The 26,140-nt window shown below is 34.0% G+C and overlaps 2 protein-coding genes and 1 long non-coding RNA gene across 8 annotated transcripts in view; 2 read left to right on the top strand and 1 right to left on the bottom strand.

The window, feature by feature from the left end:
• The window catches only part of LOC105159727 (alpha-glucosidase 2), a 15,840-nt gene extending 12,723 nt beyond the window's left edge, over nt 1-3,117 (bottom strand). For both annotated transcript variants that reach the window (XR_847621.2, XM_011076905.2), the window contains exons 1-6: nt 2,748-3,117; nt 1,721-2,009; nt 1,522-1,590; nt 1,273-1,410; nt 1,077-1,194; nt 93-175 (exon numbers count right to left, since the gene is read on the bottom strand). Coding sequence is in view for 1 of the 2 variants with exons in the window: in XM_011076905.2 (XP_011075207.1) it covers nt 93-175; nt 1,077-1,194; nt 1,273-1,410; nt 1,522-1,590; nt 1,721-2,009; nt 2,748-2,953 (903 nt within the window). In the remaining variant the exon portion in view is untranslated. The remainder of the gene's footprint in view (nt 1-92; nt 176-1,076; nt 1,195-1,272; nt 1,411-1,521; nt 1,591-1,720; nt 2,010-2,747) is intronic.
• LOC105159738 lies at nt 13,996-18,435 on the top strand. Of its 2 annotated transcripts, none has more exons than XR_002287349.1 (9): nt 13,996-14,732; nt 14,933-15,074; nt 15,285-15,362; nt 15,759-16,122; nt 16,232-16,344; nt 16,445-16,609; nt 16,722-16,861; nt 16,953-17,717; nt 17,811-17,866. XR_002287349.1 is itself a non-coding variant. In XM_011076922.2 (9 exons), exons 1-9 carry the CDS (start codon nt 14,617-14,619, stop codon nt 17,968-17,970), a joined length of 1,371 nt encoding a protein of 456 aa, XP_011075224.1. In that variant the 5' UTR covers nt 13,996-14,616; the 3' UTR covers nt 17,971-18,435. The 2 variants fall into 2 exon arrangements, 1 of the variants encoding a protein (XP_011075224.1); XM_011076922.2 differs by having other exon boundaries at nt 17,625-17,717; nt 17,811-18,435.
• LOC110013195 lies at nt 19,383-21,857 on the top strand. Of its 4 annotated transcripts, none has more exons than XR_002288419.1 (4): nt 19,383-19,674; nt 19,760-19,823; nt 20,871-21,092; nt 21,266-21,857. It is a non-coding gene; the product is annotated as an uncharacterized LOC110013195 (long non-coding RNA). The 4 variants fall into 4 exon arrangements; XR_002288403.1 differs by having other exon boundaries at nt 19,383-19,599; XR_002288402.1 differs by having other exon boundaries at nt 19,606-19,823.

Genomic DNA, 26,140 nt, shown 5'->3' on the forward strand with positions numbered 1-26,140 from the left:
AGACAGGAAAAAGGGGCTCAGATTTGCAAACAACAGAAGCATAGAAAAACAGATATAAGCAAATATGAAATTATAACAAAATAAATATCAACCTCACGAACTCGTGCATCAGAGTCATAGCTCCAACGGCACTGATGATAGCCCAAGGACCACTTTGGTGGCATAAAAACAGTTCCTGATGTCAAAACGTCATACAAGTAACCATCATGTGCAACCAACGAAGATAGGGAGAATATGAAGAAACAAGCAACTGTAGTAGCATAAGCTTAGTATTAATCTCCAATTGCGCAATGGCAAAGGAAAACTGGACCTATGCCAGTCATGAAGGAATCAATAAGCAAACATCCTTGGTTCACAAAGTCCATTTTGCAGTCTATAGTTCTTTACACCTAAAGCTTACAACATGAAACAGGCAACACTGAACATCTCTTGTATCTGCTAAACGCAAGAAAACGGAGTCATTTTTCTGAAAAACTCACTATCGCAGTGCTGTAAAAAGCAAGATGATCTCGAGATGTCAGATTGCAAATCTTCATGTGTTTCATGCCACACAGCATCTTAAAAATTTCAAAGGCTCTAAAAACATAGAAATACTTTATGTTATTAGCAAGGTACTTAACAACTAAACTTAAATAATCATTAACCTAAATTCATATCTGAGCAGAAACATAATCTAACTGTCCCTAGCTGTTTGTACCTTCTGATTTTGTTTAATTATTTCCCAAATGATAGAGCCAGGTATTTCATATTGCTTACTTCCAAATGATAGCAAGATAATCTAGGAGCAGATACCGGGGATGATCTCAAAATCTATTGAAATAAATTATAGCAAATGATGAGCAAAAGTTGCAGAATAGTGAAGGATTTCTTAGACAATGAATTTATTAGACTTCACAAACAAATTGTGAAGGATTTCTATTTGCAGAATAGTGAAGGATTTCTTAGAGGGTATGGGGAAGGATTTCTTAGACTTCACAAACAAATTTGATAGCTGGAGCTCCATTTGCAATTTCATCAATGTAAAGAGAGATATATCTAAGTATGCAGGAAGACAATGAATGCAAATAGCATATTACCAACTGCTCTTGAGAAAGAGGCAAGAACATCGACTGGTGAAGCAAATGGGCCAAATGTGATGACCGGATAGGGTGACGAAGAACTGAGCTTTACATTTGCTCCTTTCCGCAGATCAATCTGCTCAGACAATGCTATGTCACTGCAACAGCCAATTCATTTAAAGACAAACCTCATAGACCAAGAGATAACAAATACCTCACAACGTCGAGTTGTATCTGCAAGAACTCCTAATGCCTCTCCATTTGGAAGAACTGCTAGAACCCAGGGGTGTGATTGGTACAAGGAAGTAGTTCCAGCGCCATAGCCCCAGGCATCGGTATTCCAAGTAAATATCTATGACAAATCAAAAGTGTACGGATAAAAGTTTTTTCATGGATTTAGATAGCTTAACTATTAACCTTAAAAAAACAGACGCTAATAAGATAGCAGATCTAACGGGCTCACCCTCTTCCCTGTTCGCTCGAGCTGCCCGCTGACTTCTCCAGTTCCATAAAATGAGGTATTTAGTGGAAACTAAATTAAAGCCAGATTGAACCAGATTAATGAATTAGTTTCTGAAATTTGAAAACAAAAATGCAAGTGGTCTAAAAGCAAGGACGTAAGGAAATGTATATTGCTACTAGCTGGAGGCAATAGTACATACCTCTATAGTAACTATTTGTTGTCCCAGTGCACATTCAAACCTCGGAATGTAGGTTGGAACTTTATGGACATTCACTAATGGTGTGTCCCTAACTTCTGAATTTTCAAAAGAAATGCTTGGAAATGCAGCATTCCTATCATCCGCAGAACAATCAAAGCGGAACACTCCTTCCTCAAGAATCGGCTCAAAAATCATTTTCCCGGATCGCTTCTCTGTCCCGTCATATCCAGCCATCTTAGATACTACCAATGATCTTTGATCGCTCAACGTGTTTTTAACTTTCGTCTTTCTATATGCGAAACAATTATAATAATTAACTTCTCCAGATCATATAACTTGATAAATGATCAAGAACAGTCGAGAGTTAAACCAGTCATTTGAAAGGAATAAATACATTCAGAGACTTGAATGTAAGACCCTTTTCCACCGTATAATTAAGAAGTTAGGACTCAACCAATACATGAAAAAAATCAAGAAACACTGAAGATATTTCCTGCCACATGTTTCTTCACTTCAATACAGATATACTTATACCAGATGGAAAAACAATCAAGAAACTCTAAAGATATTCGACACTTCAGTTCGAAACAAAAAAATTACACCAAAGAGAAAAAATATCAAGAAACTCCAAAGATATTTCTTGATGTCGTTGGAGTTTCTTGGTACATATTTTGCAATTCAAAAAACTTACACCAATGAGGAAAGAAACAAAAGCACAAAACTATCGAGAAACTCTAAAGATATTTCTTGATGTGGTTAGAGTTTCTTGATACATATTTTGCAATTTAAAGCAAATATGTGATACCAATGAGGAAAAAAACAAGAGGATAAAGCCATCAAGAAACTCCAAAGATATTCTTGAAACAAACTTCTTGCATTCAAAACAAATAAAATCAAACGCAAGAGAAAAAGAAACCATCAAAAGATCTCTATACACTTTTCTTGAATCCAAAACACATAAAATTACACAAAGGGGAAAAACTCAAGAAACCAAGAAAACTTTCGGAAAATGTCACATGGAGCTAACCTGATCCAGTGAGGCAGAAGAGTTCTTGGAACACCCCTGCTACTGAGATGGGATTCCCAATAGGAAAAATACAAAGACGTGAGTTTTCTCAATGACCCATTTGAAGTCCTGGAAATACTACTGCAAGAAGAACTGCATTGTCGCCTGTGAGATACAAACGACGCCCTGCTTATATAATAATCCATTGGGGTTCGAGACAATGACATAATAATCCAACAGTCACTACACTCAATTTGATTATTTTAAATTACTGGAAAACTGTCAAGACAGATTTTTACTCGTGGGAATGGTAGGGATTCTCATCGGGTAGTGGGGCAACGAGGGATCATGGTTTTGTTATCATGATTGAACGGATGAATGATGACGGCCCACTTCTGTGCATGCGAAAAAGTGAAAAGTGCTAAAATATACGAGGTAATATTTCTGTCCTTTTGTGGCAAAAATAACTTTATTTTTAATCTTAATCTACAAATATTACAACAATATATTACATTTACAGCCCCACAATTAGACAAAATAAACGAGCATCTCATATTTTTTATAAAACTAGTAGTTTAAGTGTTGGAAATTTTCAGTTTTGTATAAAGAAACAATGTTGTTATTTACGACAAGATAATTAAATAGAAAACTTATCACGAGAATTGTATTTTAAATATTCTCAATCTCGAAATAATTATTTTAATCGCATCGTAAATTTCACTGGTTGTCTTGAAAAAAAATATATATCCCCTATCAATAATGCACTGTGTATTACGTAATTTTTCTTATAATAAGACGGTTGCAATTCTTTCGATTATAATACTATATTGAAAAACACCTCAATCAAACAGTCAAAATTTAAAATAATTATTTTTAAATAAAACACAACGAAAATCTAATATATTATTGGTCTTACCACGCCACTAATATGAGTTTAACTATGTCATCTATCAATTAAGATTTATTTTGATTCTCGATATCATATTTGAAGGAAATTTCATATTGTTTATTCGAATATTTTTAAATAAAAATATTGAATATGTTAAAGTAAAATATTTATAATTATTTAAGATGTCAAGTGGGTCGATCCGATCTAAAAGGATCGGATCCTGCAGGGTTGTCAATCCAATGGGCCCATTACAAACTGGTCTGGGCCTGAGGGTATTTTTAAACACTTACATCTAGCCCAGACCACTGATCTAGTACTATTGGGCCGGCCCAAATCCGTAGCAGGCCCACAGGCTTGGCTGGTTGGGCTAGAAATTTTATTTCCTAAGTTTTTTCCAACATAAATAAAAAAAATCAATCATGGTCCGGTGATTTGGTTCTCATTTATATTAACTAATCGTTGTTGCACGTTGTTTTTATCGTGAGTATATAAAAAAGAATTTGTCATGGTGTGTGATAGAGAGAGAAAAAATTGTGATTTTGTGACAAAAATAAAAAATTTACAGATAGCGAAACATGGAGTAGTGGATGTAAGGAAAAAATTATAAAATTTCGAGATTATTAAAAAAACCCTGAAATTATTGTTTCTGATCAAATTTGTTTTAAAGGAAAAAATGAATTTAAGGGTAAATTTGAGTATTCAAAAATTGATACGACAAAAAATTTTCTTTTATAATAGTATAAATATATAAAAAAAAGGTCATCTGAACTCATAAACGATAAACTAGTGACATCGTCCGTATCAAATTTTAGATATAACAAATATACCCTTAATTAGATAGTTTTAAAGATTAATTGTAATTATTATTATTATTTTTTTGACAAAAATGATTCCACGTCATTTTAACACCACTACACCAATTCCTTTTTTTTTTTTTTCTGAAATCTAATTATTGAATTATATATTTTATTTTTATTTATAATATATCTTAAAATATAAAAAATTATTTATTCTATGCACGCAAGGACGTGGCTAATTTTAATTAACGTTTTAACATATTTTTTTACAAAAATATGTGAATATACAAAATAATAAAAACAAATAAATTCAAATAACAAAACAAGTATCTTATTGGACAGGCCTGCTAGTACTATGTGTGCGGTTAGTGGGCTTGTCCAGCCCACTTGAGATGGTGTCATCCTTCGATAGCCCATTAACAAACCCGAACAATAATTAATTAGCCCAATAAATTAATATTTTATTTTTTTTCCGTGAATAGACTAAAATTACATAAAAAAAAAGTTGATATTAACAAATATAATAATTAATATATATTATCAATATTAACTTAATAATTTAAAAGAACTAAAAAAATATTGTCAAAATAGATAAATAATATAATTTCTTATCTTATATACAATTATATGAAAAAAACATAATATTATATGGAAAAAAAACGTGTGTATATTCGAGTCAAAAATAATGTCTACGAATATCATCAGTTTGCAAGAAAATGACAAGCAACCAATCTTGAAAGGCCTTTTGGTCTTTTTGGTTTGGATTTTCACAAGAGTTGTTCTCATTCCAGATTAAAAACAAAAATAATCCCATTCAGAGTGAGAGCGAAAGAATTAAACTCCTTTTAATAAATTTAAAAGATGATTACACTTTTTTTTTTTTTTTTTAAGGTTTGGTATAATTAGACGTAGGCCATTTGGGATTTGAGAAATTACATTTATTAGTCTTGAGGTTTGCGTTCGTCTAATAAATAAGTTCCTACATTAGTCAAAATTCATCGAATTTGTTGATACTAATAAAATAATTGAAAAACGAATCTGTATTTTTCTCTGATTGACTTATTACTGGTTTGTTGCAGGTCAATTAAATATTTTTATGACCAAATTGCCCTATACGTCTTCACATCTTAATGCATTTGATGAAGTATATTTTTCACCGTTATAAGGGTGGTTTAGTCGGAAAAAATTATTTGACCTGCAATAAATCAGTAATTAGTCAATAAAGGGTAAATATCAATTTTTATTTAGGTATTTAGTCAATATCTGCAAATTTGGTGAACTTTGACTAACGGAGGAATTTATTTATTAGACCAAAGCAAATTCCAAGGGTGTTAAATGTAATTTTCTAAAATTATGAGAAATTTACGTGTAATTACACCAAATTTCAATAAATAAAAGTGTAATATTCCTAAATTTAATTCTAAAATTTCAACTCTTTTCATTAATAAGAATCTGCTGTAAAATTCAACTGAGACTGATGTGGGAGTAGTAGCCTATATCCAGAGGTGTTCTCCCCTAAAGAAAAATGAAGAACATGTTGATCTCACTATTGTATCAGGAGAAAATGAGTGGTGACAAATGAGAGGTCAAGTCTTGGAATGTCAAATCGCAGTTTCATTTTGAAATGGAAGTGGGAATAGTATATATATACATATATATATATCTATTATATGATGTTTTTGCCAACCTTTTATGAACCTAAATTTTGATCCGATTATTAAATATTAGGATAATTATATTTTTTTTTTTGAGTTTTGATAAAATTATACGTACATTTTTTTATAGTTTGAAAAATCATATATAATATTTATGAGGTTTGCTTTCATTTAAAAATAAGTTTATTCTTTAGTTAAAATTCATCAAATTTGATAATATTAACAAAAAAAAGAATAAAAATTCATATTTATCTCGATTGATTTATTATACCTACAATAAATCTTTTTATGAGCAAATTGTCCTTGTACATCTTCACACATTAATGCTTGTGAGGAGGTATATCTTCTCCGTTATAAGTGCAGTTTAATCATAAAAGATTCATTTGACCTGCAATAAGTAAGTAATAAGTCAATCGATGGTAAATATCAATATTTATTCAGTTTTGTTGTTAATATCAATGAATTTAGACAGTGAATTCTGCCTAACGGAGGAATCTATTTGTTAGACGAAAGCAAATTTTAGGAGTGCTAGATATAATTTTCCAACCATAGGGATCTACATGTAATAATTACACTAAGCCTTAGAAAAGATGAGTATAATTATCCTTAAATATTTGTGATCCAGTGATTAAGGCTGTCATATCAATAATTTGGAATTAAATTCTTGTTAAGATGTTTGGTGAGATCAAATGTACGTTTTAATTTGCATTTTTCTTCTAACATATGTTCGATAGTTGATTTCTGACAGATGCGTATGCTTCCAGAGGTCTGTTATACTGATGGTATAATGCCTCCACGGATTATGTATGTATCATCTACTTATCATATATACAAATGTAAATGAGGTCTGAGAGGGTGTTTGGTTAAATTTATTTAAGAAAATAGTATAAGATGTAATTTTTTGAACTTATAAATAAAATTTATTTTAAAATAAACTCTTGAATCTTTCGAATAAATAAAATTATGAAATTTATATAATGTTAGTAATAATTATTAGAATAGGTGACTAAAAAATCAATTAGATTGATTATTTTGTAATCTATTTACGTAATTTCTTTTCATTTTGTAATATTGAATTTAAATGAATAAGAGTAAGTATTCATTTGGCCTTACTTTGTTGTTCTTACTCATATAATTTTCATACATTGCAACAAAGCTGGCAGATCACTAATCAACCAATGAAGTTGGATTGTGCATTTGACGATAATTATAAAACCAACTTCCAAGGTATTGCGTCTATAAGATGGGTGCCGTGTTTCTTAGACGACAGACGTATGACGTCTATGCAATTTTAATTGGTGGTTGACAAAGATTGTCAAGCCGACTGAACTGACTCGCGGGGAGTCGTTATATGGAAGCCCATAAGACTTGTCAGTATGATTTGAACTCATCAGCTTCGATAGTGTGGGATTTAGTCCTCAAACTTGAGGATCCACGCAGTCTCATATACAAGACGACTATATCTAGGGCCTGGTAAAAGATGACCATATTCTAATGTAGTTATTATAAGCCTTGTTCCAATGCAATTAGAACGTGTATGCAGATAGATGAATTCCAAGAGAGGATCCGTCCACTATCATGAGATGATAGCGATCTCCTATGCGTTATGATGTGTGTTGTACTCTCGGGAGTCTGTGGCCACAACGAGTGATCAAATAGAAAAGTGTTTTTCTATATTGATGAAGTGGAGAAACATAATCAGAATATTATGCATAAATGTCTAGTCCACGATGGGAATCAATGAATAATTCCATGCCCTAGACTAAGACCGGGAGATGACCGATGGAAGGACCGTACCCGTACGACACTCAATAGCCTTAAGGTTTACGCCATTTTCACCTATTCTCTGGTGTCATGGACCGTTGCTAGACAACCACCCATGGTGACGGGTGCTTTCGAATTAAGTGTTAATAGAAAGTGATTAATTAAATATAATTTAATTAATTTAGTGCAAATATATTTGCCAATTAAATTATATATCGACATAAGCCCAAGTCTATCTAAGGGTGAACCTATAGAATCACACAAAACACCACTCAAATAAGTAGTAGAATTAATTATGATTTAACTCTAGAAGGAGTGATTAATTTAAAGAGTTTAAATGATATGACCATTTAAATAGGAGAATCCATGTGATGGTAAACTCAAAGATTTAATTAAGTAGATAAAATTTTAATTGAATCGGATGAATTAATTGATAGGATCAATTAATAGAGTTTTGACTTGGTAATATTAAATAAATCCGGTTAGGCTCAATTATTTGATGAATTAATTAATTAGGCTATGGGCTAGGATTTATTTGATAAGATCAAATAAATTTTATTTGGGCTTTTAAGAATTGATTGGATTAATTCTATGAAGGCGCAAGCCTATGTGTTTAATTTATTTTTGAATTAAGTCTAATAGGGAATATATATGTGTAGCCCTAGCTTGAATATATATATATATATATATATATATATGTGATATACATATAGATGTGAAGTTGTAAGATGAGGGAGTTATTGTTTGAGTACTTATGATACTAGTAGGTTGTGTACTATGGGAACACACATTGTACCTATTTTTGAGTTGACATGCAATGTAGCTGTATACATACAACAAGTATATATGGGATGTCTCTTATGTGTGTGTATAGTGTATAGACTTGTGTATAAATTATTTTGTATATAATATAAAAGACAATACTACTCCTACACACTTATCATCTTGACTCTCTTCTCCCTCTTTTTCTCTCTATTTTGTTCTTCTTGAACTAATTTCAAGTTAGAGCAAGATTCTCTTGAGTCTGATATACTAAGTTAATGGTATAATCAAGTCTCTTATACTACATATACTTTACCTCTAGTAAGGTTTGGTGTAGACCATCTTGTGGTGTAATGTGTATTCCCCCTGGAGGAGATCTAAATTGATCTTTGCGTGAGCACACGGTTGGAGGAGAAAAGCTTGAAGAAAGTCTTTAAATCGAAAATGTAAATTTCGTGATTACATTTTCGTCATACTATATTGCAATAGCCACTTGTTTTATTTTAAACTTGTTTTATGCTTGTTGAGTGCCCATTGTCCGGGCTAAGAGACTAGTTCTTTTTCGGTTCAAAATTTAAATATGCTTATTTTCATGCTTCCGTTGCATTCTTGCCAAGTCGCGAGCTGTATTGATTCTTTCAATAATAAGATTATAGTACAACTAATATGATCAGAATTATAGAAACTTGTTAAAGATTGTTTTTCTTTCTTTTTTTTTTTTTAAAAAAAAAAGTTAAGAACTCCTTACTTTTTTTCAAATACGCTTATAGGCTTCTGAAATCTTATTTTTGAATTTTATAAATTTATTTTTAAAAAATTATCAAACACCTTTTAACATGTTATAAACTCTTAGAATTTGATTGGGTAGTTTCAAATTTAAAGAATTTTTCAAATCTTTCAATTCTAATTTAAATTACGTATTATTGAATATTTATGGATTTCAAATTCATTTCAAATGCAATTATTTTAATTTTTTTTCCCCAAATCCTTCCATTGAATCCAAATTCATCAAGCTAAATACACTCTTAAACATCTTATAAGATATTTTAAAAAGATTATAAGTTCACCTAAGCACACTCGAAATAACACTAAATTTCTTCTATATATTCTTTTATTTAAGCTGCATTTGAACGGAAGAATTTGAAATAAAACTTTCAAATGACTTTATATTTGATGGAAAAGAAATCCGTTACAAACCACCAAATATAGTTCAAAATGAAAGTTCAATGATTTGAAATTTTTTCTGGCGTGTATTTATCCAGTCAAGTTTGACGAATTTGTTATTATAAATTTAAAACCCTTAAACCAAATTCAACGATTCAAACACAATTAGCAATCTGGACACGTTAATTTTGTAATAGATCCATAAAAAAAATATCAACTTGATCCCACCATGAGCAAAAAAAGGGCAAAAAAAAAAAATGAATCACTACAGAACTATAAAAACATATGGAGCTAACCTCGGACACATAAATAAAGTTCATTAGGCATTACATGTGACATGCACATATTGCACCAAGAGTTAAAGGAAAATAATACAACCTAAACACATGTTTATGTACCTTAATCATGTGATCTAAGTTTGGCCTGTCCCTCTCCATCCAAATAATTTTGAGCTTAATTATGATTATTGATGTTATAATATAGGCATTGTTCCCCTTTGAACCAAGATTAATTGAATCTGGTCAGAGAAAAAATAAATAAATTATGCTTTATAAAATACTCCGACAAATTGTACAAATAAAAAAAAAGAGAAAAAAAAAATAAAATCAGCATAAGTGATCATTTGATAAGTGATCATTCATAAGTTAATAAGACGAGATCTCCAACATGGATAGCGAACCTTCCATGTAAGGTCATGTGAAATGTCGTATATGCATGCCCTTCTTCTATATACTCCCGAAATATGGATAGAATAATTGTGGATACTGATGAGGTAAAATTTATTCGTGTCGATTTAAATATGAACTCGTTTCGAATAGTACGTAGATCTTGATCCACTCTGCATTTCAGAGGATCTATGTCCGACAAGCTTATTGTTCTGACAAAATTCATGACCCAAATCGATCATTTGATAATAATATTACGCCCCATAAAAATTAACATACTGGTCATCCCTTCTCCTGTATTAATAAAGTAAGATTTAATTAATTTTTATTATTAAATATCCTTATACTAAAAAAAGAAAAGAAAAGAAAAGGTGGGATGATCCCTCATGATGATGTGCCTCGAAAGACTTGATCAAGCCATGGAATATTCTCTTGCATTCTCCCATAAAATCCTCACCGTGTATGAACAATTTCATATGTCATCATCTATATATATTCATGATGTAGGTAAATATTCTATATTAATTATAAACGAGATGTTTAAATAGTTTATAAGTTTTACAGCCCCATCTCTCTAGCAAAGCACATTTTTAGGATAAAATCGTAAGATCCATTTGAAATCAGAGCGGCTAATATTCGCGTAACAAAACACCTATCGTGTTGCAAATCACGTCGATTCGTATTCGAGTCGATTCCTTAACTATAACTTTAAATTAAGAAACGTATGATGTGTGTATTCTTTTTGACAGAATAATTGTATATATTTAACTAAGGGTTGGTACGTTTTTGGTCTTGGTTTTCGGAGTTGTTTAACAACTATTATTATATTTGACTAAAAAACGTATCATGCCATCTCCATGCTGTTAGGCTAAAGCTAACATGTAACTAATTACATACTCAGCATAATTAATTTTTATAATAAAGCCTAGAAGTGCTGGCTAAATGAGTCAGCATATGACCTAACTTTTCTACTTAAAAACTCAAAAATTTTGATGAAAATACTTTACTTTTTGAGAATAAATTTTGAAAAAATAAATAATGATTCCCAATTTTAATAAATTTGGATTAATTAAATGACGAGTGTGTTGCACATTCTATGTGTTTAATGTGTAATTAAAACAAGATTTAGATGCATTTTTTGATCCGTAACTTAGGTTGTTTGGCTTATTCCTTCTTTACTTTTTTAGGGTAGTATTTTGATCCCGTAACTTATTAATTTGCACGATTTCAGTCCTTATTTTCCCGAAGTTCACCCTTCTCCTTGGAAAAATGCTTGTGTATCTCACATGGTCTTTTAAAATTGGGGCTACTATTTCTATTGGTTCATTTTTGGTCTTTAACTTTCTATGGTAGCATTTTGATCTTACATCTTTTTAAGGGAAAAGTATTATTTTAGTCCGCTAAATATGCCTAATTTTAATTTTAGTCCGATAACTATGTTCATTTTTGTTGAGGTCCAGCAACTTACAAAATTGCTTACTTTTAGTCCTCTGGCTGATTTTCAGACAATTTTATCCCTATGCAACTTTTGAAAGGCAGTTTTCGTCCATATGCACTCATAGGGTAAAATTGTTCGAAAATCAGCCAGAGGACTAAAAGTAAGCAATTTCGTAAGTTACTGGACTTAAATAAAAATGGACATAGTTATCAGACTAAAATTAAAATTAGACATACTTAGCGGACTAAAATAATACTTTTCCCTCTTTTTAATATTCACAAGTTCAATGGTGAACTCCGACGAAATAAAAAAAATTGAAATTGCTAAAATTAAAAATATGTAGAAGTAAAATGTTACCCTAAAAAGTAAAAAGACGAGATCGCCAAATGAACTAAATTACATGACTAAAAGTGCATTTAATCCTTGAAAATATAAGCACATAGAAAGAGGTTAAATGTAACAGCTGAACAATACATTAGTTCGATCAATATAACTAAAAACTATGAGATAAATACTCACATAAAGAGATATTAATACTCTCACTTCTATTGATACTCGAACTCATAACCTTAAACTTATTTATGGAATCTCAGCTTTAACCATTGAATTTAAACATTATTGATTTATCTTGTGTTTGTTTACTAATATAAAAACACAACATTTCAATTTGAAAGTCAAATTTGAGTTTACTGCAGTTAAATGTAAAAAAGAGTGATGTATATACAAGGACAATTTTGTCCTCATGAAAGTATAAAATACTTATATCAAGTAGCGAGGCGGTGAGCAATTTTTTAAAAAGCTAATGGGGCATGTTGTCATTTTAAAGGTTCTTTGGCCCATTAAAATTCTCGCGAGGGAATAAAATGCTATTAACTTATGGAAAGTGTTAAACATTTACAGAAATAACGGATTCAGTTTGATCAAATTTAATTAAGTTAATTTGTTTATAAGAATTAAATAAAATCTACATAATACAATTGGATAAATTATAGCTACATCTCTCGACATTTATTATAATTATAAATACTCCCTTATTGTTTGAAAAATTATAAATACTCCATTCAAATGAAAAATAATTATGCAGTCCACCAGACGGTGAAATAAAAATTACTATTTTACCCTTATTGAATTTTTTAAAAAATATTTTTTTTTGAAAAAATATAAAAAAAATTAGAGTGGAAAAATAAATATTTCCAACGAATGTTAGTTTATAAAATATATAAAATTTTAGTTTATAATGTAAAAGAATATTTTGGTCATATCAACACAAAATTTGGATGGAAACCTAACGGAATTGGCTTGCTGTTAAACTGAGGTTAAGATCAAGAGGGGGGATATTTGTAATTTTTCATACAATGAAAAAGCATTTGTAATTATACCAAACTTTAGGGAAGATGAGTGTAATTTACCCTAATAAAATTATAAGAGTGGTGAAGGTTGAAGTACTATTAACAATTTTGAGATTATAGATTTCAGTCTCACCAAATATATGAGTATTTTTTTTCTTTAATTCAGTTTATTAAGATAAAGATGTAATAATGTAATCACTGCTTCAGAAAAAAAAAAAAAATTACAAGAATAGCATCAATAGGAAAACTTAAAACGGTTTCTATAATTTTACGCTGAACGGTACCTCAATTTAATAAATACTTTAATATGCTAACGACGAGAATTAAATTACTATTACAGACAAATATTCACATAAAATGAGACAAATACCAACGCATTTTATGAAACTTAAATGCATATTCTCGAACTTATTTATGATGCCTCAATTATAAACTTTAATTACCAGAATAAAACATATTTTGGGAAAAATATTTAGGTTGTGAAGTATAAATCCACTTGCTTTTTCTCTTTAATCCCTATGAGCAAATTGGGGAAAAGACAATTTAATGATCAAAATTAATGTCTTTTCTAGAAAACACACACACACACACACACACTCTATTTCATTAACTGGACTCCAATTTCAGACATATGCACCTAGACAACATTTTGTCTACTATAGCAGTAAAAAACAGAAGAATTAGATAATAGAGGAGCTTACCCCTGAAAAAGTATATACTATTCCTCCTCTACTGTATCAGCAACACATTTGTTTGTAGTATATACAGAGACCCCAGAAAGAGAGAGAGAGAGAGAGAGAGAGAGAGAGAGAGAGAGAGAGAGAGAGTAAAAAGTGGAGTGAGTTGGGGTTTGATTATATTTGCTGATGTTAGAATTGAGAACGTCCAATACTATGGATCTTGGGAATTTTAGCAGTATTAGTAGTGTCAGCTTCCACTATAATTCCTGTACTGGTTGCAGTTGCAGCTATTTCCATTCATCATCAGCACCCTTGTCTTTTGGGAGTTCCAATTCAATGCTCAAAATGGTGTCTTTCAACCCCTCCATTAATTCTCTCACCTGTTTAATTCCAAGGCTTTTCTCTTCACCTGTTTGTGAAGAAGAGAAAGCTTGATTCTTGAATTCTGGATCATCCCCCCTCCTCCCTCTTTAATTCAATTTTTCGCTTTGTTCCCCCCTTTAGCGGTGTGTTTTTCTTGCTGATTTTTGGCGGCTTTTGGGGGTGTACTGACAAAAGCTGTTGCCTCTTGGCCGGATTTCAGCGAACGTTTTGTTCTTTTCTTAGAAGTTTGGGAGCTTCTCATTCAATTCGCAACATCCATTTTGTGATATAGGCTGGAGTCTTGAACGATTCTTCATCATCTTTCAAGAGAGAAAAAAAAAAAAAAAGAAAGAAATTCAAGAAAATGCTGTGTGTTTCATTGCCTGGGTTGAGTAATCAGCAGATGACAATGATGATGGCTGCTGGAATTGGTGCATCTTCCACAGCAATGGCGATGAAGCCTTTGGCAACTTGTGGGCGGTACCTTCATCTGCTTCAGTTCAAGAATTTCAATGGGCTTGCTTTCATTTCTTGTACAATTTCATGCAATTTGATATTCTTTGTGGATTAGCGGTTTGATGGATGCATATATGAATTTGAATTTAATTTACTTGTTCATGTAAAGTTAAAGTAAGTGGATTGGAGAAGCATATGTTCTACTACTAATAATTGATCATCAGGTATGATTTTGACGGTCGTGGTGGATGTTGGAGTGATTGTGGCAAAGGGAGGAGGAACTATGTTGTCGATGCCGCAACAGGAAATGCTTCCTCTGCTCTGACGGAATACTCTAAGAAGTCGAGAGCTGATTTTTACAAGGAGGTGGGAATTGATTTCTGATCCGGTCCTCTGTTATAATCCGTTTCTCTGTTGTTGTAGTGACAATTTTGGATTGTGCTTTTTACTGACGTATGAAATCTTCACTTTGTTTAAATAAGCTGTTCGTAACATTGATATTGATAGTTTACTGTGAATGTGGAGAATTCGTTGAGTTTGTGAAGTCTTGATCTTCATTCTTGTATGATCTGTCAGGTCCTTGAAGCTGCTAGAGATAAATTTACTAGGGAGATATCTTTTCAGTCGAAGGACAAAGATATCTCACTTGCAAAGGTAATTTTTAGTTCTTCATTTGAATGACTAATGTACCTTTCTTGATCGTGGAGACTGCACATTGAAAGTTATCGCAGTCTTCGTGATTTGGGTTTTGTGATAGATATGAATAGATGCAAAACTTAGGGAACCCTGTATGAAGCAGCATAAGTTGTTGGGTTTCCTTTTTGGTGATCCCGGCTGCTCTTTTTCCTAATTTGCTGCCACCAATAAGTGAATAGTTGTGTGAGTGGCAGTATCGCCGCAATATCTTTGATGATTACAAAAATATATGATTCTTGAAGTCAAAAGTTCTTCAGTTGTTTTGTTTTCGACTTAAAAGCTATGAGTTTGTCGGGATTGGTTATTATTTGTCGCCATTGCTTTAATCACTTTGTCGGGAATCCATTATGGCAGACTTTACTTTATGTTGCTGCTGAAGATGAAGCATTCTTGGCTTTCAACGGTGAGATGGATGCCCGTTCAATCCGGAACGAGAGGAAAGATACGTTATCATTGGAAGACGCCCAAGAGTGGGGCTGTGTGGAGACTATGCCAATGGCTGGAAAGAATATAAATGAGTGGTTGGCCGAGCTAGATGCCATAGCAAAAGAAGTTGAAGCTGAGCTAGTTCCAAGAGAGATAGGATGTGACTTGGTAGAAGTTCTCGATGCAGTGAACAAAGTCCTCTTTGAGACTAGGGGTTTTGAGAGGTTACCCGTTTTAGTAGATTCGAAATGTTCATATTTGCACTCAGTGTTAAGCTCTGGACGTGCCAGCGGTATATCTTCAACAGTCTTCATATTTACATATCAAAATCCCTTTTCCTTAGTTTCTTTGAGTTAATTTTCGTTGGATGTCGGCTGACTTTGTGCCTCAACTTTTGACAGCAATTTTGCTTAGCGTGATTTATATTGAGGTTTGCAGAAGACTTAATCTGACCATTGTGGGATCTCGAGTCGGGGAAGATTTTTTGATATGGCCCCTGACGGGGAACCCTGAAGTACGTTGATCTCCAAAGTCCAAACTGTTAAATAATGTCGCCACTCGCCAATCATGCTAGCTTTCTGATGTCTGATGTTGAAATTTTTGCCATCTTATAGGAGTTATTCAAGGTGACTTCTGGACACAGCTTGTTTGGTGTTGTTAACGGGAAGTGCGTGGATGATCCGCGATCTAGGGCCTCGGACATAACCAGCAACTCACTGTTAGGCCTAGACATCGCGACGAACAGAGATATCATTGGGATTGCTTTGGCCAATTTAATAGTGAGCTCCTGCCAAAATTTTACGCTTTCTTACACCTTGGAACTTTTACTTTTGCTTCTTGAAGAATCTTTTGCTTTCAACAATGGGAATAAAATGGAAACATATATTGCAGCGGCTTCATTGGAAACGTGCTTCGAGAACAAATTACGGGTTGATGCTGACTTCTCCACTCAGGTCCTTTAACAAATATGACGAGAAGTTCAACAAGAACAGTGGTTCAAATACGCCTTTGTTGCGGCGTCAGGAGCTTAGGTATATATCTCCTGCTCTCTTTGTGAATTGATTACAGCTACTTTGGCTTTTTGTCCTGATTTTTTAGGTGCCTATTTGTCTTGTCCTACAGGTTTGAGATGCTTATATTGCAAGATTGGCATGAGATTGAGGAAATTGTGAATTCGGACTCATAAATTATCTCCACATATATTCTAAATCTAGCCGAACGGCTTATTTCTAGATTATATAATCCTAACTTATATTTAATGAGTTGGGTTGCCTGCTTCTTACTTTATAAGTTGCGGGTATATAGTTCCCTACTTAATTACGGATCGTTACATGCCGTTGGGTAGTAGGGCTTGTTTTCTGCTCGAGGAATACCTACATTTGTACATTTCTATCTGTTATCAACGTCGGGACATGCATACATTCATGCATTTCAGTGACAAATGTAGCAAGCATCAAATGGTTTTACCATCCTTTGTTGTCGGTCCTAGGAGCATCATAATCTCCAATGAGTGGTTTAAATCTTTGTGTCACATTGTCCAAATCTTGAGAGACGGAACTGAGGCACGGGGTCTATGTTCCATAAAGGACTCGTAAGATTAGGATTTTGCCCATGAATAGTCGCTTCTCGTTGGCTGGATTACCCCTTAGTAGAGACCTTTGCTGTTATGTTTCATCTTAGGTTTGGCCGAAGCAGATATTGTCAGACTCATACAGCATCAGACCTTTGTTCAGGAACATAAGTTGCATGATTTATGCATAACTTTATATGTTGTATTTCCGCATTACTTTTCAGGCTCGCAATCATGGCTTCTGAGCGGCTACTGATCCTTCAGCCGCACAATTGGGCTTTGAGGAGAGACTATGGCATGATGTTGTACTATGACCGGTAACCATTTTTTAAGTCTATTTTGTACATATCTGCATCCAATCAAACTTGTCCTAAATCAGTCAGATTTTCGTAAACTTGAACTGATTACAGAGAATACGAGGCTGCGGTCCAAGAGCTTAGCATCTGCATGGCCTTTGCACCTGAAGATGAGGCTGAAGTTTTAGAACCTTTTGTCGAGAAATTACACCTGATGCGGCTCGAGACGTCATGGAAATCATTCGGACAAAAGGGCCGGCTAACAGTTCCTTGACTTTTCAGGCCTGTATTAAGTCGTCGTCTTTTCTAGTTCTATAGTTTGTATTAAGTTTGTACTGAGTTGTTGTCTTACCTAGTTGTAGTCTAAGTTTTGTCCTAAGTTGTGTCTTACCCACTCATAGTCTGTGTAAGGAGACCTCTAAAACCTTTTCACCTGTAACTTCTGTGCCTGTACATATTTTTCTTCAACGCTATGTTCCAATTTCTTAGCTCATGCCTTGGAGATCGATATCGATGTCGTTTAAGTTCGTCAGGAGCAGAAGTGTTAATTATGGGAGGTGGGCTGCTGTATATGGAACGAACAGCATTGTTAGGGAGAGAGGAGACGTACTTGAGATATATGTGGTAAAGTCGAAGATTGTCTAGTAGAAAACTAGGGCGAGTGATTTAAAGTTAAAAAATTCTTGTTCGAACTAAGTAGTGAATATTAAGATTATGGCAATGGTCTATGATTTTTCGAGTGCCCGTTATGGCATGTTCTGTTATTATTTCCAATTTCATGTGGAATGACGATTATATCCTTGATCATTCTTGATTCTTCTCTATCATTGTCCGTTCTAAGGTGTTTATATAATTGATTGAATGAATGAACGTCATTCATCTCATGTGAAACTATGATTATATTTTTAATAGATTCAAATTATTTTTGATTTGACATGAAATGACGATTATATCCTGAATAATATGGATGGCCCTCAATCAATGCACGCGGTTGGGGGTGTTAATATAATTGATTCTGAATCATCAAATCATATTAAAAAAAAGTAAAATAGAGCAAAACAAGAGGCAAGACAACAAGTGGGCAGCCATCTCAATCAATCTTGTTCATATTTCTATCTTTATTTTATTGAGTAGAGTAGGAGTGAGTCATTTTAGCAACCTGCGTATGCGAAAGACAAAGTTGGTGAACTTTCTTGACCTAAATAATGGAGTTGGAGATGTGGACATCAAGTGGATAAGGTTCCAACAGAGCAGTCCCACCAGCGGATTGGCTTTTTCAGTCCCAACAAGAAAGAAAGAACCTCTTTGATGAGGAAACTTTTTTTTAAAATTAGGTAGTCTTAGCTTCAATCGTCGTAATGAGTTAGTTCGAGAGTCGGGACTATAAAGGTGTGATTGCTATGTAGGAACGAATTGCGGTTAGAATGAGTATTCTCAAATCTATTCCTACATCTTGATTGCTATGTTAGAAGTTTGGGAACTTATTCTAACAGGACTTTTTATTCCCTTAGGTCATGTTTACCAGCAAGGAATAACTCAGATATAAGCTCTTTTCCTGATTAGTATGTTTTTTACTTACAAATTGGGAGGCCTTTGAAAATTAGCCGAGGCCCGATTCTTTCCCCGATTGTGCACGCCACAAGGATCCCGCTCTGGCAGCCTGAATACATATCCCAACAGGCAAGATTTGTGAATTTCCCGAATGTGTTTGACAATAATGCCCCCTAATTTTGATTGTCAAATGTCCTATTTGACCCTCTGCACCTACGAAATTAATTGCATTGTCCCATCTTTTATTATTTGACATCTTTTTCTTCCTCTATTTAAAGTGAGAAGTAGAGCACTTGGAGGGCACTACTTTCCGTTGTGGTTCTTAGTTGAGTCCTTCTTCACCAAGACATGGGTCTGCACTGCATAGTTTTCACTATGTTCTTGTTCCTAAATAACTTTTTTTTTCTTCTCAATCTCCACTTATCTGGTATAAAAACTGTAGTTAGGTAACTTGTTTCTTTTTAATTTTTAAAACTTCCTTATGCACGTCTGCATTATCATCCTTTTCTCAGATCTACTTTGCATTGCGGTGTGTCTTCGTTGAAAGTTTAGAAGAAGTCTGGATCTGAAGCTGAGGTATGGTAGACCCCTCTGTTCATTTCTTTCACTATTGCCGCATCCCTTTCAGTTGTTTGTTTCTATTAGTGTGGATTGTTGTATGCTATTGTATAATGTAGGCAGATTGTGGTCTGCTACTGGTTTTTTTTGTTCCAACTCTATTTATTGTCGCTGTTTCTATTAAAATTCCCTCTATTACCCAGATGTTGCATAGTTTATACCCACATTTGTAAATATCAAACTGTTACAATATATGTCGCTGGCATTTACTATTTACTACAAATTTTGGTAACACATATACTTGTTTAGTGTGTGAAAATTGTGGAAATGAAATTGTCGAATATACCTGCTGTTATGTCTTGTGATTGTGCAAAATTTTTTAGCGTGGACATCTGTGTTTGTGTTATTTAGGATGAGGTCAATTCAAAGAGTTACATTGGTTTTAATAATTTTACAACAAGTTATGAAAGAAATTGCGGTTGCTCTGACTATATTTACTTTTGTAATATACCTTATCTCACATAACCGTACTCACCACCGGGCTCAGCGTCGGAGTTACACGATGAATAGTAGGATACCTAACCAGCTTAGACACCTGCATAGGCTTGTTTCTGCATCTGATGAGTCATGCTTGCGTAATTTACGTATAGACCGTAATGCCTTTGGACGGCTTTGCTATCTACTTGAATATGTCGGAGTTGTTTCATCAACAAAATATCTGATAGTACCAGAGCAAGTCATGATCTTCCTTAGTATGGTGGCCCATCATAAAAAAAAATTATATGGTGAAACACATTTCTTATGTTCTGGAAGCACGATTAGCAAACGTTTTCATCAGGTGCTGAATGCAATAGTTAAGTTGTACAATGTTTAGCTAGTGCGGCCTACTCCGATTACAAAAGACTGCATGGACCCTTCTTGGCAATGGTTTAAGGTTCAACTTATAAAATATTTTTCTTTAATGTGTACACATACATTGTAATGTGATGCTGTGTTCCAATGATGCTGTGTTCCAAAATTTGCTGATTATCCCTCTTCAATTTATTATTGGAATCCATACGATAGGGACTCAATGTTTTAAATGACACATTCATTGACGTTCGAGTTCTAGAGCATGAAAAGGGACACTACTAAACGCGGAAGGTCAAGTGGACTTGAATGTAATTGGGGTCTGCAACCCCATTATGCAATTCATATATGTCCTTACTTGTTGGGTGGGTAGCACAACGAATAACCGTGTTTTACATGATGCTGTCCATAGACTCGATGGTCTAAGAGTTCCTACAGGTATGCCACTAATCAGAATCAAAGGACATATGTCAAAGACTATACATGGTATTTTCTGCGTGGGTTGCTAATTGCATTTTCATATCTTCTTTCATGTCGTGTATATTAATAAAAAGGTTGTTAGTATTTTCAACTAATCCTAACATTGTAATCTATGTTGAAACTTTGAGTAGGCAATTATTACTTATGTCACAACGGTTATGCAAATGTGGAAGGCTACTTGACTCCGTACAGAGGTGTTCGCTATTACCTACCAGAATGGAACCGTGGCTCTAGAGGACCGCAAAATCGTCAAGGAGCTGTTCAACCTCAAGCACTCCTTCACGCGTAACATTGTTGAGAGAATGTTTCATCTACTTAAAGTTTGAAAGGGTATTTTACGAAGTCAGTCATTCTACCGCATCAAGGTGCATAAGATAATCTTGGCTTGGTGCCTGTTGCACAATTTCTTAAGGAATGAAATGCGTGATGATCCATTAGAAAATGAGTTATCGAGTCATGCTGAGGGTGGGCGGATGCTGAGTATGAGTGTGTCTCAACAATTAACAGTAAAGAGTTGGAGGGATGCCTTGGAAACATCAATGTATAACGAGTGGATTAATTGCCCATGATCTCATTATGATTTTATCAACACAATTGTTGTTCTCCTAACTTATTATCAATCGTGTAATGATGTGTGTGTCATGTTGTATTTGGTGAGTTAACTGTTGTGACTGTATAATACAACATCTTTCTCGAAAAGAGTTTTTAAAGACATTCTGCTAATGGGTGTGACCTGATATTTTAGAATGAATGCTGATCTTTCTATCAATTTTGAAGTCCAAGTGTTGTAGCTGCTATTAATATGGTTCCACATTTTCCAGTTTTGTTTTACAGTAATTTTTCTGCATTACCTACATAATTTTTTCATTTTGTACCTATTGTATTTCATCGTGAATCATACTTTTGCATTCGAATAATTAACCATACCACTAATATTTATTGCAGGTTTTACCAAAAAAACTTTAGCCAAACTCCAGGCTAAGATGGATCTCGGACATAATAAGGGGAGCAACAGATAGCGTCGGAGTGGAGGGGAACAAAGAAAGACCTTTTAGTTGGCGAACGTAGACGATAAAAGAAGAGGAATGTCTTATAGCTGGACTGAAGTCTCTAGTTGCTACTAGTTGGAAATGTGAGAATGGCTTTTAGAAATGGTTATCTAACTCATTTGGAGGTTCATATGGCTAGGATTTTTCCACAATGTGATATTAAAACCGAACCACATATCACCTCTAAATTGCACATTTGGATGAAACATTACTCTACACTGAGTAATATGATGACGAAATCTAACCTAGGTTGTAATGAAAGCCGTAATATGGTCACTGTTGAAGACGATAATGCATGGGATGATTACGTGAAGTTATGAATTAAAACAAGGTTTTGGAGAATACTTTCCCAATTACGAATTTTTTGTACAATATGATTTCATTTATTTCATTTGTGGTTTTAGAGGGACCTTACTGCAAAGCGGATGCGTTATAAGTCTTTATTTTTCTTCACAGCATGGAGAGAAATCTTTAGGAAGGATCATGCGAATGGAGATCGTGGGGTGGGCCCTTACAAGGATGCAAATGACAATCAAATTGAGGAGCTGGGCAACATGCAGGATTGTTATGTCTCGACCACTGAATGAAATCTAGAGATAGGTTTCATCGGTGTGGAGGAGGAGCCAACATCGTCATTCAATGTGAACGTAGATCCCACAGTGAACTCATCTAGTGCCACTAAACGGACGAGCAGCACTTCTAGGAAACATAAGGTACGTGAAACTACTGGCGATATTCCAAATTAGTTGAGATGGTCTCAATGTTCCAGAATCAGAATCAACCGGCTCAGTGAAAAGTTGACAAAGCTCCTTCCATATGTTTTTTGTAAGCGTTGACATAACATTTCTCGATCCGTGATTCCTATAAACACATATTAGTTCACCAGTGAAGACGTTGCAACACATTACTAGAATTTGAAATACAAGAAAAAGATAATATTTTGAGCGAAGAGCAGATTAGAAAAAATCACCTTAGAAAGTTCATTCCAAGTTGCATCTAGCGCCGTACGAATATAAGCCAGTTATTCCAAACCACATCACGAAGACTCACTAGCTTACTAAAGACATCATACATTTCACGCATGAACTTGAGCACGTGTTTTCCGTACCCATAGTCGACTTTACCATCATGGCGTTTCATGACTTTTTCTATTAGAGTTAGAAATAATATTTTTGTTTTCACGGCCAAGGGCGGAATTGGCCAATTTTAGCATGCTCCAACAATTTGTCAACAAATATTTTTTTCCAATCCACCTGTAGCAGTAGAACATATAGTGTTGATAGTAGTACCTATCAGGCCACATATTTTGGAATTATAGAAATAGGGGTGTGTGGTAGTAGTGTTGCTTCAGCTGATTTGGGCTTCAATGAAAGAAAACAAGGCAACAAGTCTTACATTTATAAGGCTAAGGAAATACAACTTGTTTGTTGGTTTGGCCAAGGAAAGGAATAAGCAGTACTGCTGGATTGATGTAAAGGCAGTAGTATATTGCCATTAATTGAGTCATTTGGGGTTTACTAATACAGGTTGGTTGCTACAATTAATCCATGTTTCAAGCGGTTAGTTAGGACTCGACATTTGTTAGTGCTAAATGAATTGGCTTAGTGGACAGAAATCGATGCCTCCATTTTCCCACCCTTGGAAAGATTTCTACAAATGCAACGGGTTGTTGATTAATGATAGTTGTTTTGTCAATATTAATGGAGTAGTGGGAGGTGTGGTGGTTGAAAATATTAATTGCTTCACATAAGAGAGCACCCTCTTGACAATGTCCTTAATTATTCTATTATGTATGTAGTTATCTACGAAATGGAGTTTCTACTAATACCTACCACTGTGCAAAATAAGGTCTTACATATAACACTTGTACTAGAAAGAGGTTGCCTAAAAAGATGGTGTAAACACAATTGTTGCTATAAACAAATGGTTTTGTTTCAACAGATCTTGAAAATTAATTTACACCAAAATTGGACATATTACTGAGTAATGTATTAATGTAATGAGTTGAAATGGAGTTTCATGTTGTGGTTGCCTTTAAGGGGAAGAACAAATAACATTAACATTGAATATATATGAAACGTGCACGGTAACTACAAGATAACACCTGGTTATAGACATCAAGGTGAAAGAAATGGATATAAATTTACCAAAATATGACAATCTTGTATTAAGTCACATTTACAAGTTCACAAGTAACTTATTAAATATTTTGGCCATCACAAGGAGTACAAGTACATATAGCAGAATAGGGGACCTAGTGTATAGCAAGGAACAAAAGATCAAACATTCATATCTAATCCATTTTTTGTGGCTTTGCCTTGCATATGATATTAGCCCCTATAAAAGGTAAAATGAACTTTAGACACCCCGGACTTTCGAAGATAATCCTATGTATAATGATGCAAAACAACCAACCAACAACAACTTTAGCCTAGGAAACTCTTGATAGCAACTGAAAGGGTGATTACCCAAACAAAAACTAAAACGTAATAGTACATTTGTAACCTACGCCTTTGCGTCTGCTCAGCTTTGAGACATTCCTTGGCACGTTTGATAGCAGTATCATATTGTGAGAGCCGGTTAAGTAATTCGGGAATAATTTCTTTGGACCTACGACACATGGGTGTGTCCACCCAATTAGAATGTGGCACAATAACGTCCATGAATATAAACACTATGATGTGTCATGAGGACCTATCTTTAATTAAGACAAACACAACGAATGTATAGTACATTTGTTACCGCAGAGGCTAAGCGTTGACGCTTAGCGACCACTAGTGTTTTGATATCATGGAATTATAAAAAATGCACCTCACCACTAGGACAACCGCGAAATTGTCTCCCTGGATTTATACTAATCAATGAAGTACGTACAACGACTTCCTTACCACAAGTGCAAATGCGCACAACATTGTCAGAGGACCATGATGAACGTTGCCTATCGATCGATTTACCAGATTGAAGTTAAATATATTGAGCGAACCAATCTTCACCAGGGAGACTTTCAATGAAATGTGGTCATAACTCCTACCCGAATTTAATCCCCATACCTATAAATTTCGCATGCTAACTAACTAGGCCTGTAGTTAATACTTAGAACATAAGATTTGCTTAAACAAATTTTTAGAAATGTGGTGTAAAAGGAGGTATTGACAATGCATAATGAGCTATAAGAATTTAAAACCAGAATAAATGGTATAATATTACCCATAAAATCGAAAAAGATAAAATAAATGGAGACCCAAAATATAGAGATGAATCTCATCAAATCTTAGCAATATAGAGTTAGAAAATATTTATCGCTAACTTACAGTGCTTCAAGAAGACGACGATTGACATCGAGCTGGAGTTAAATGGAGGAGCTACAACTGTGGATGAACAATGAAAATCGGTAGGCAGCCGATCAAGAACATTAAGTCAAAGAATCCAAAAAAATGTAGTTTTGGAAAGATATGTGGGTTGGAGATAGACATATGTAAGAGTATGCAACTGACCTAAAATGTAAGAATGCTTCATTACAAGTCTCGGGATGGCAGATCAAAAGCCGTATTGTCTTATTGAGGACCCAACATTGGAATTTCACCTTTCAATACATCATGTAATCTGTCCTGGTAAACAAGTTGCCATCTTAATACTTGGGACATTAGTGAATCATAGTAAACTTCTGAGAGTTGAGTCTCACTGAGGCAATACGGGAGATTGTCCTATGTCAATCCTGGTAATGGGATATCCCAGCAAAGCTAGTAGTCATGGCCTTAGGGTTCGTTTGATTCAAATAAGAGGAAAAGAGAAGTGGAAGGGAAAGGGGAAGTGAAAGGGGGAGGGGAAGAATAATAGTCCTTTAAGTTGTTTGGTATAATTGAAAGGGGAGTAAATCTCAAATACTTTCCCTTGTTTGGTATGAGGAAAATAGATTGAGAAGAAAAGACTAACTCTTATAATTTTATTGAATTACCC

This window comes from Sesamum indicum, linkage group LG1, assembly GCF_000512975.1.
Source record: "Sesamum indicum cultivar Zhongzhi No. 13 linkage group LG1, S_indicum_v1.0, whole genome shotgun sequence".
NCBI lineage: Eukaryota > Viridiplantae > Streptophyta > Magnoliopsida > Lamiales > Pedaliaceae > Sesamum > Sesamum indicum.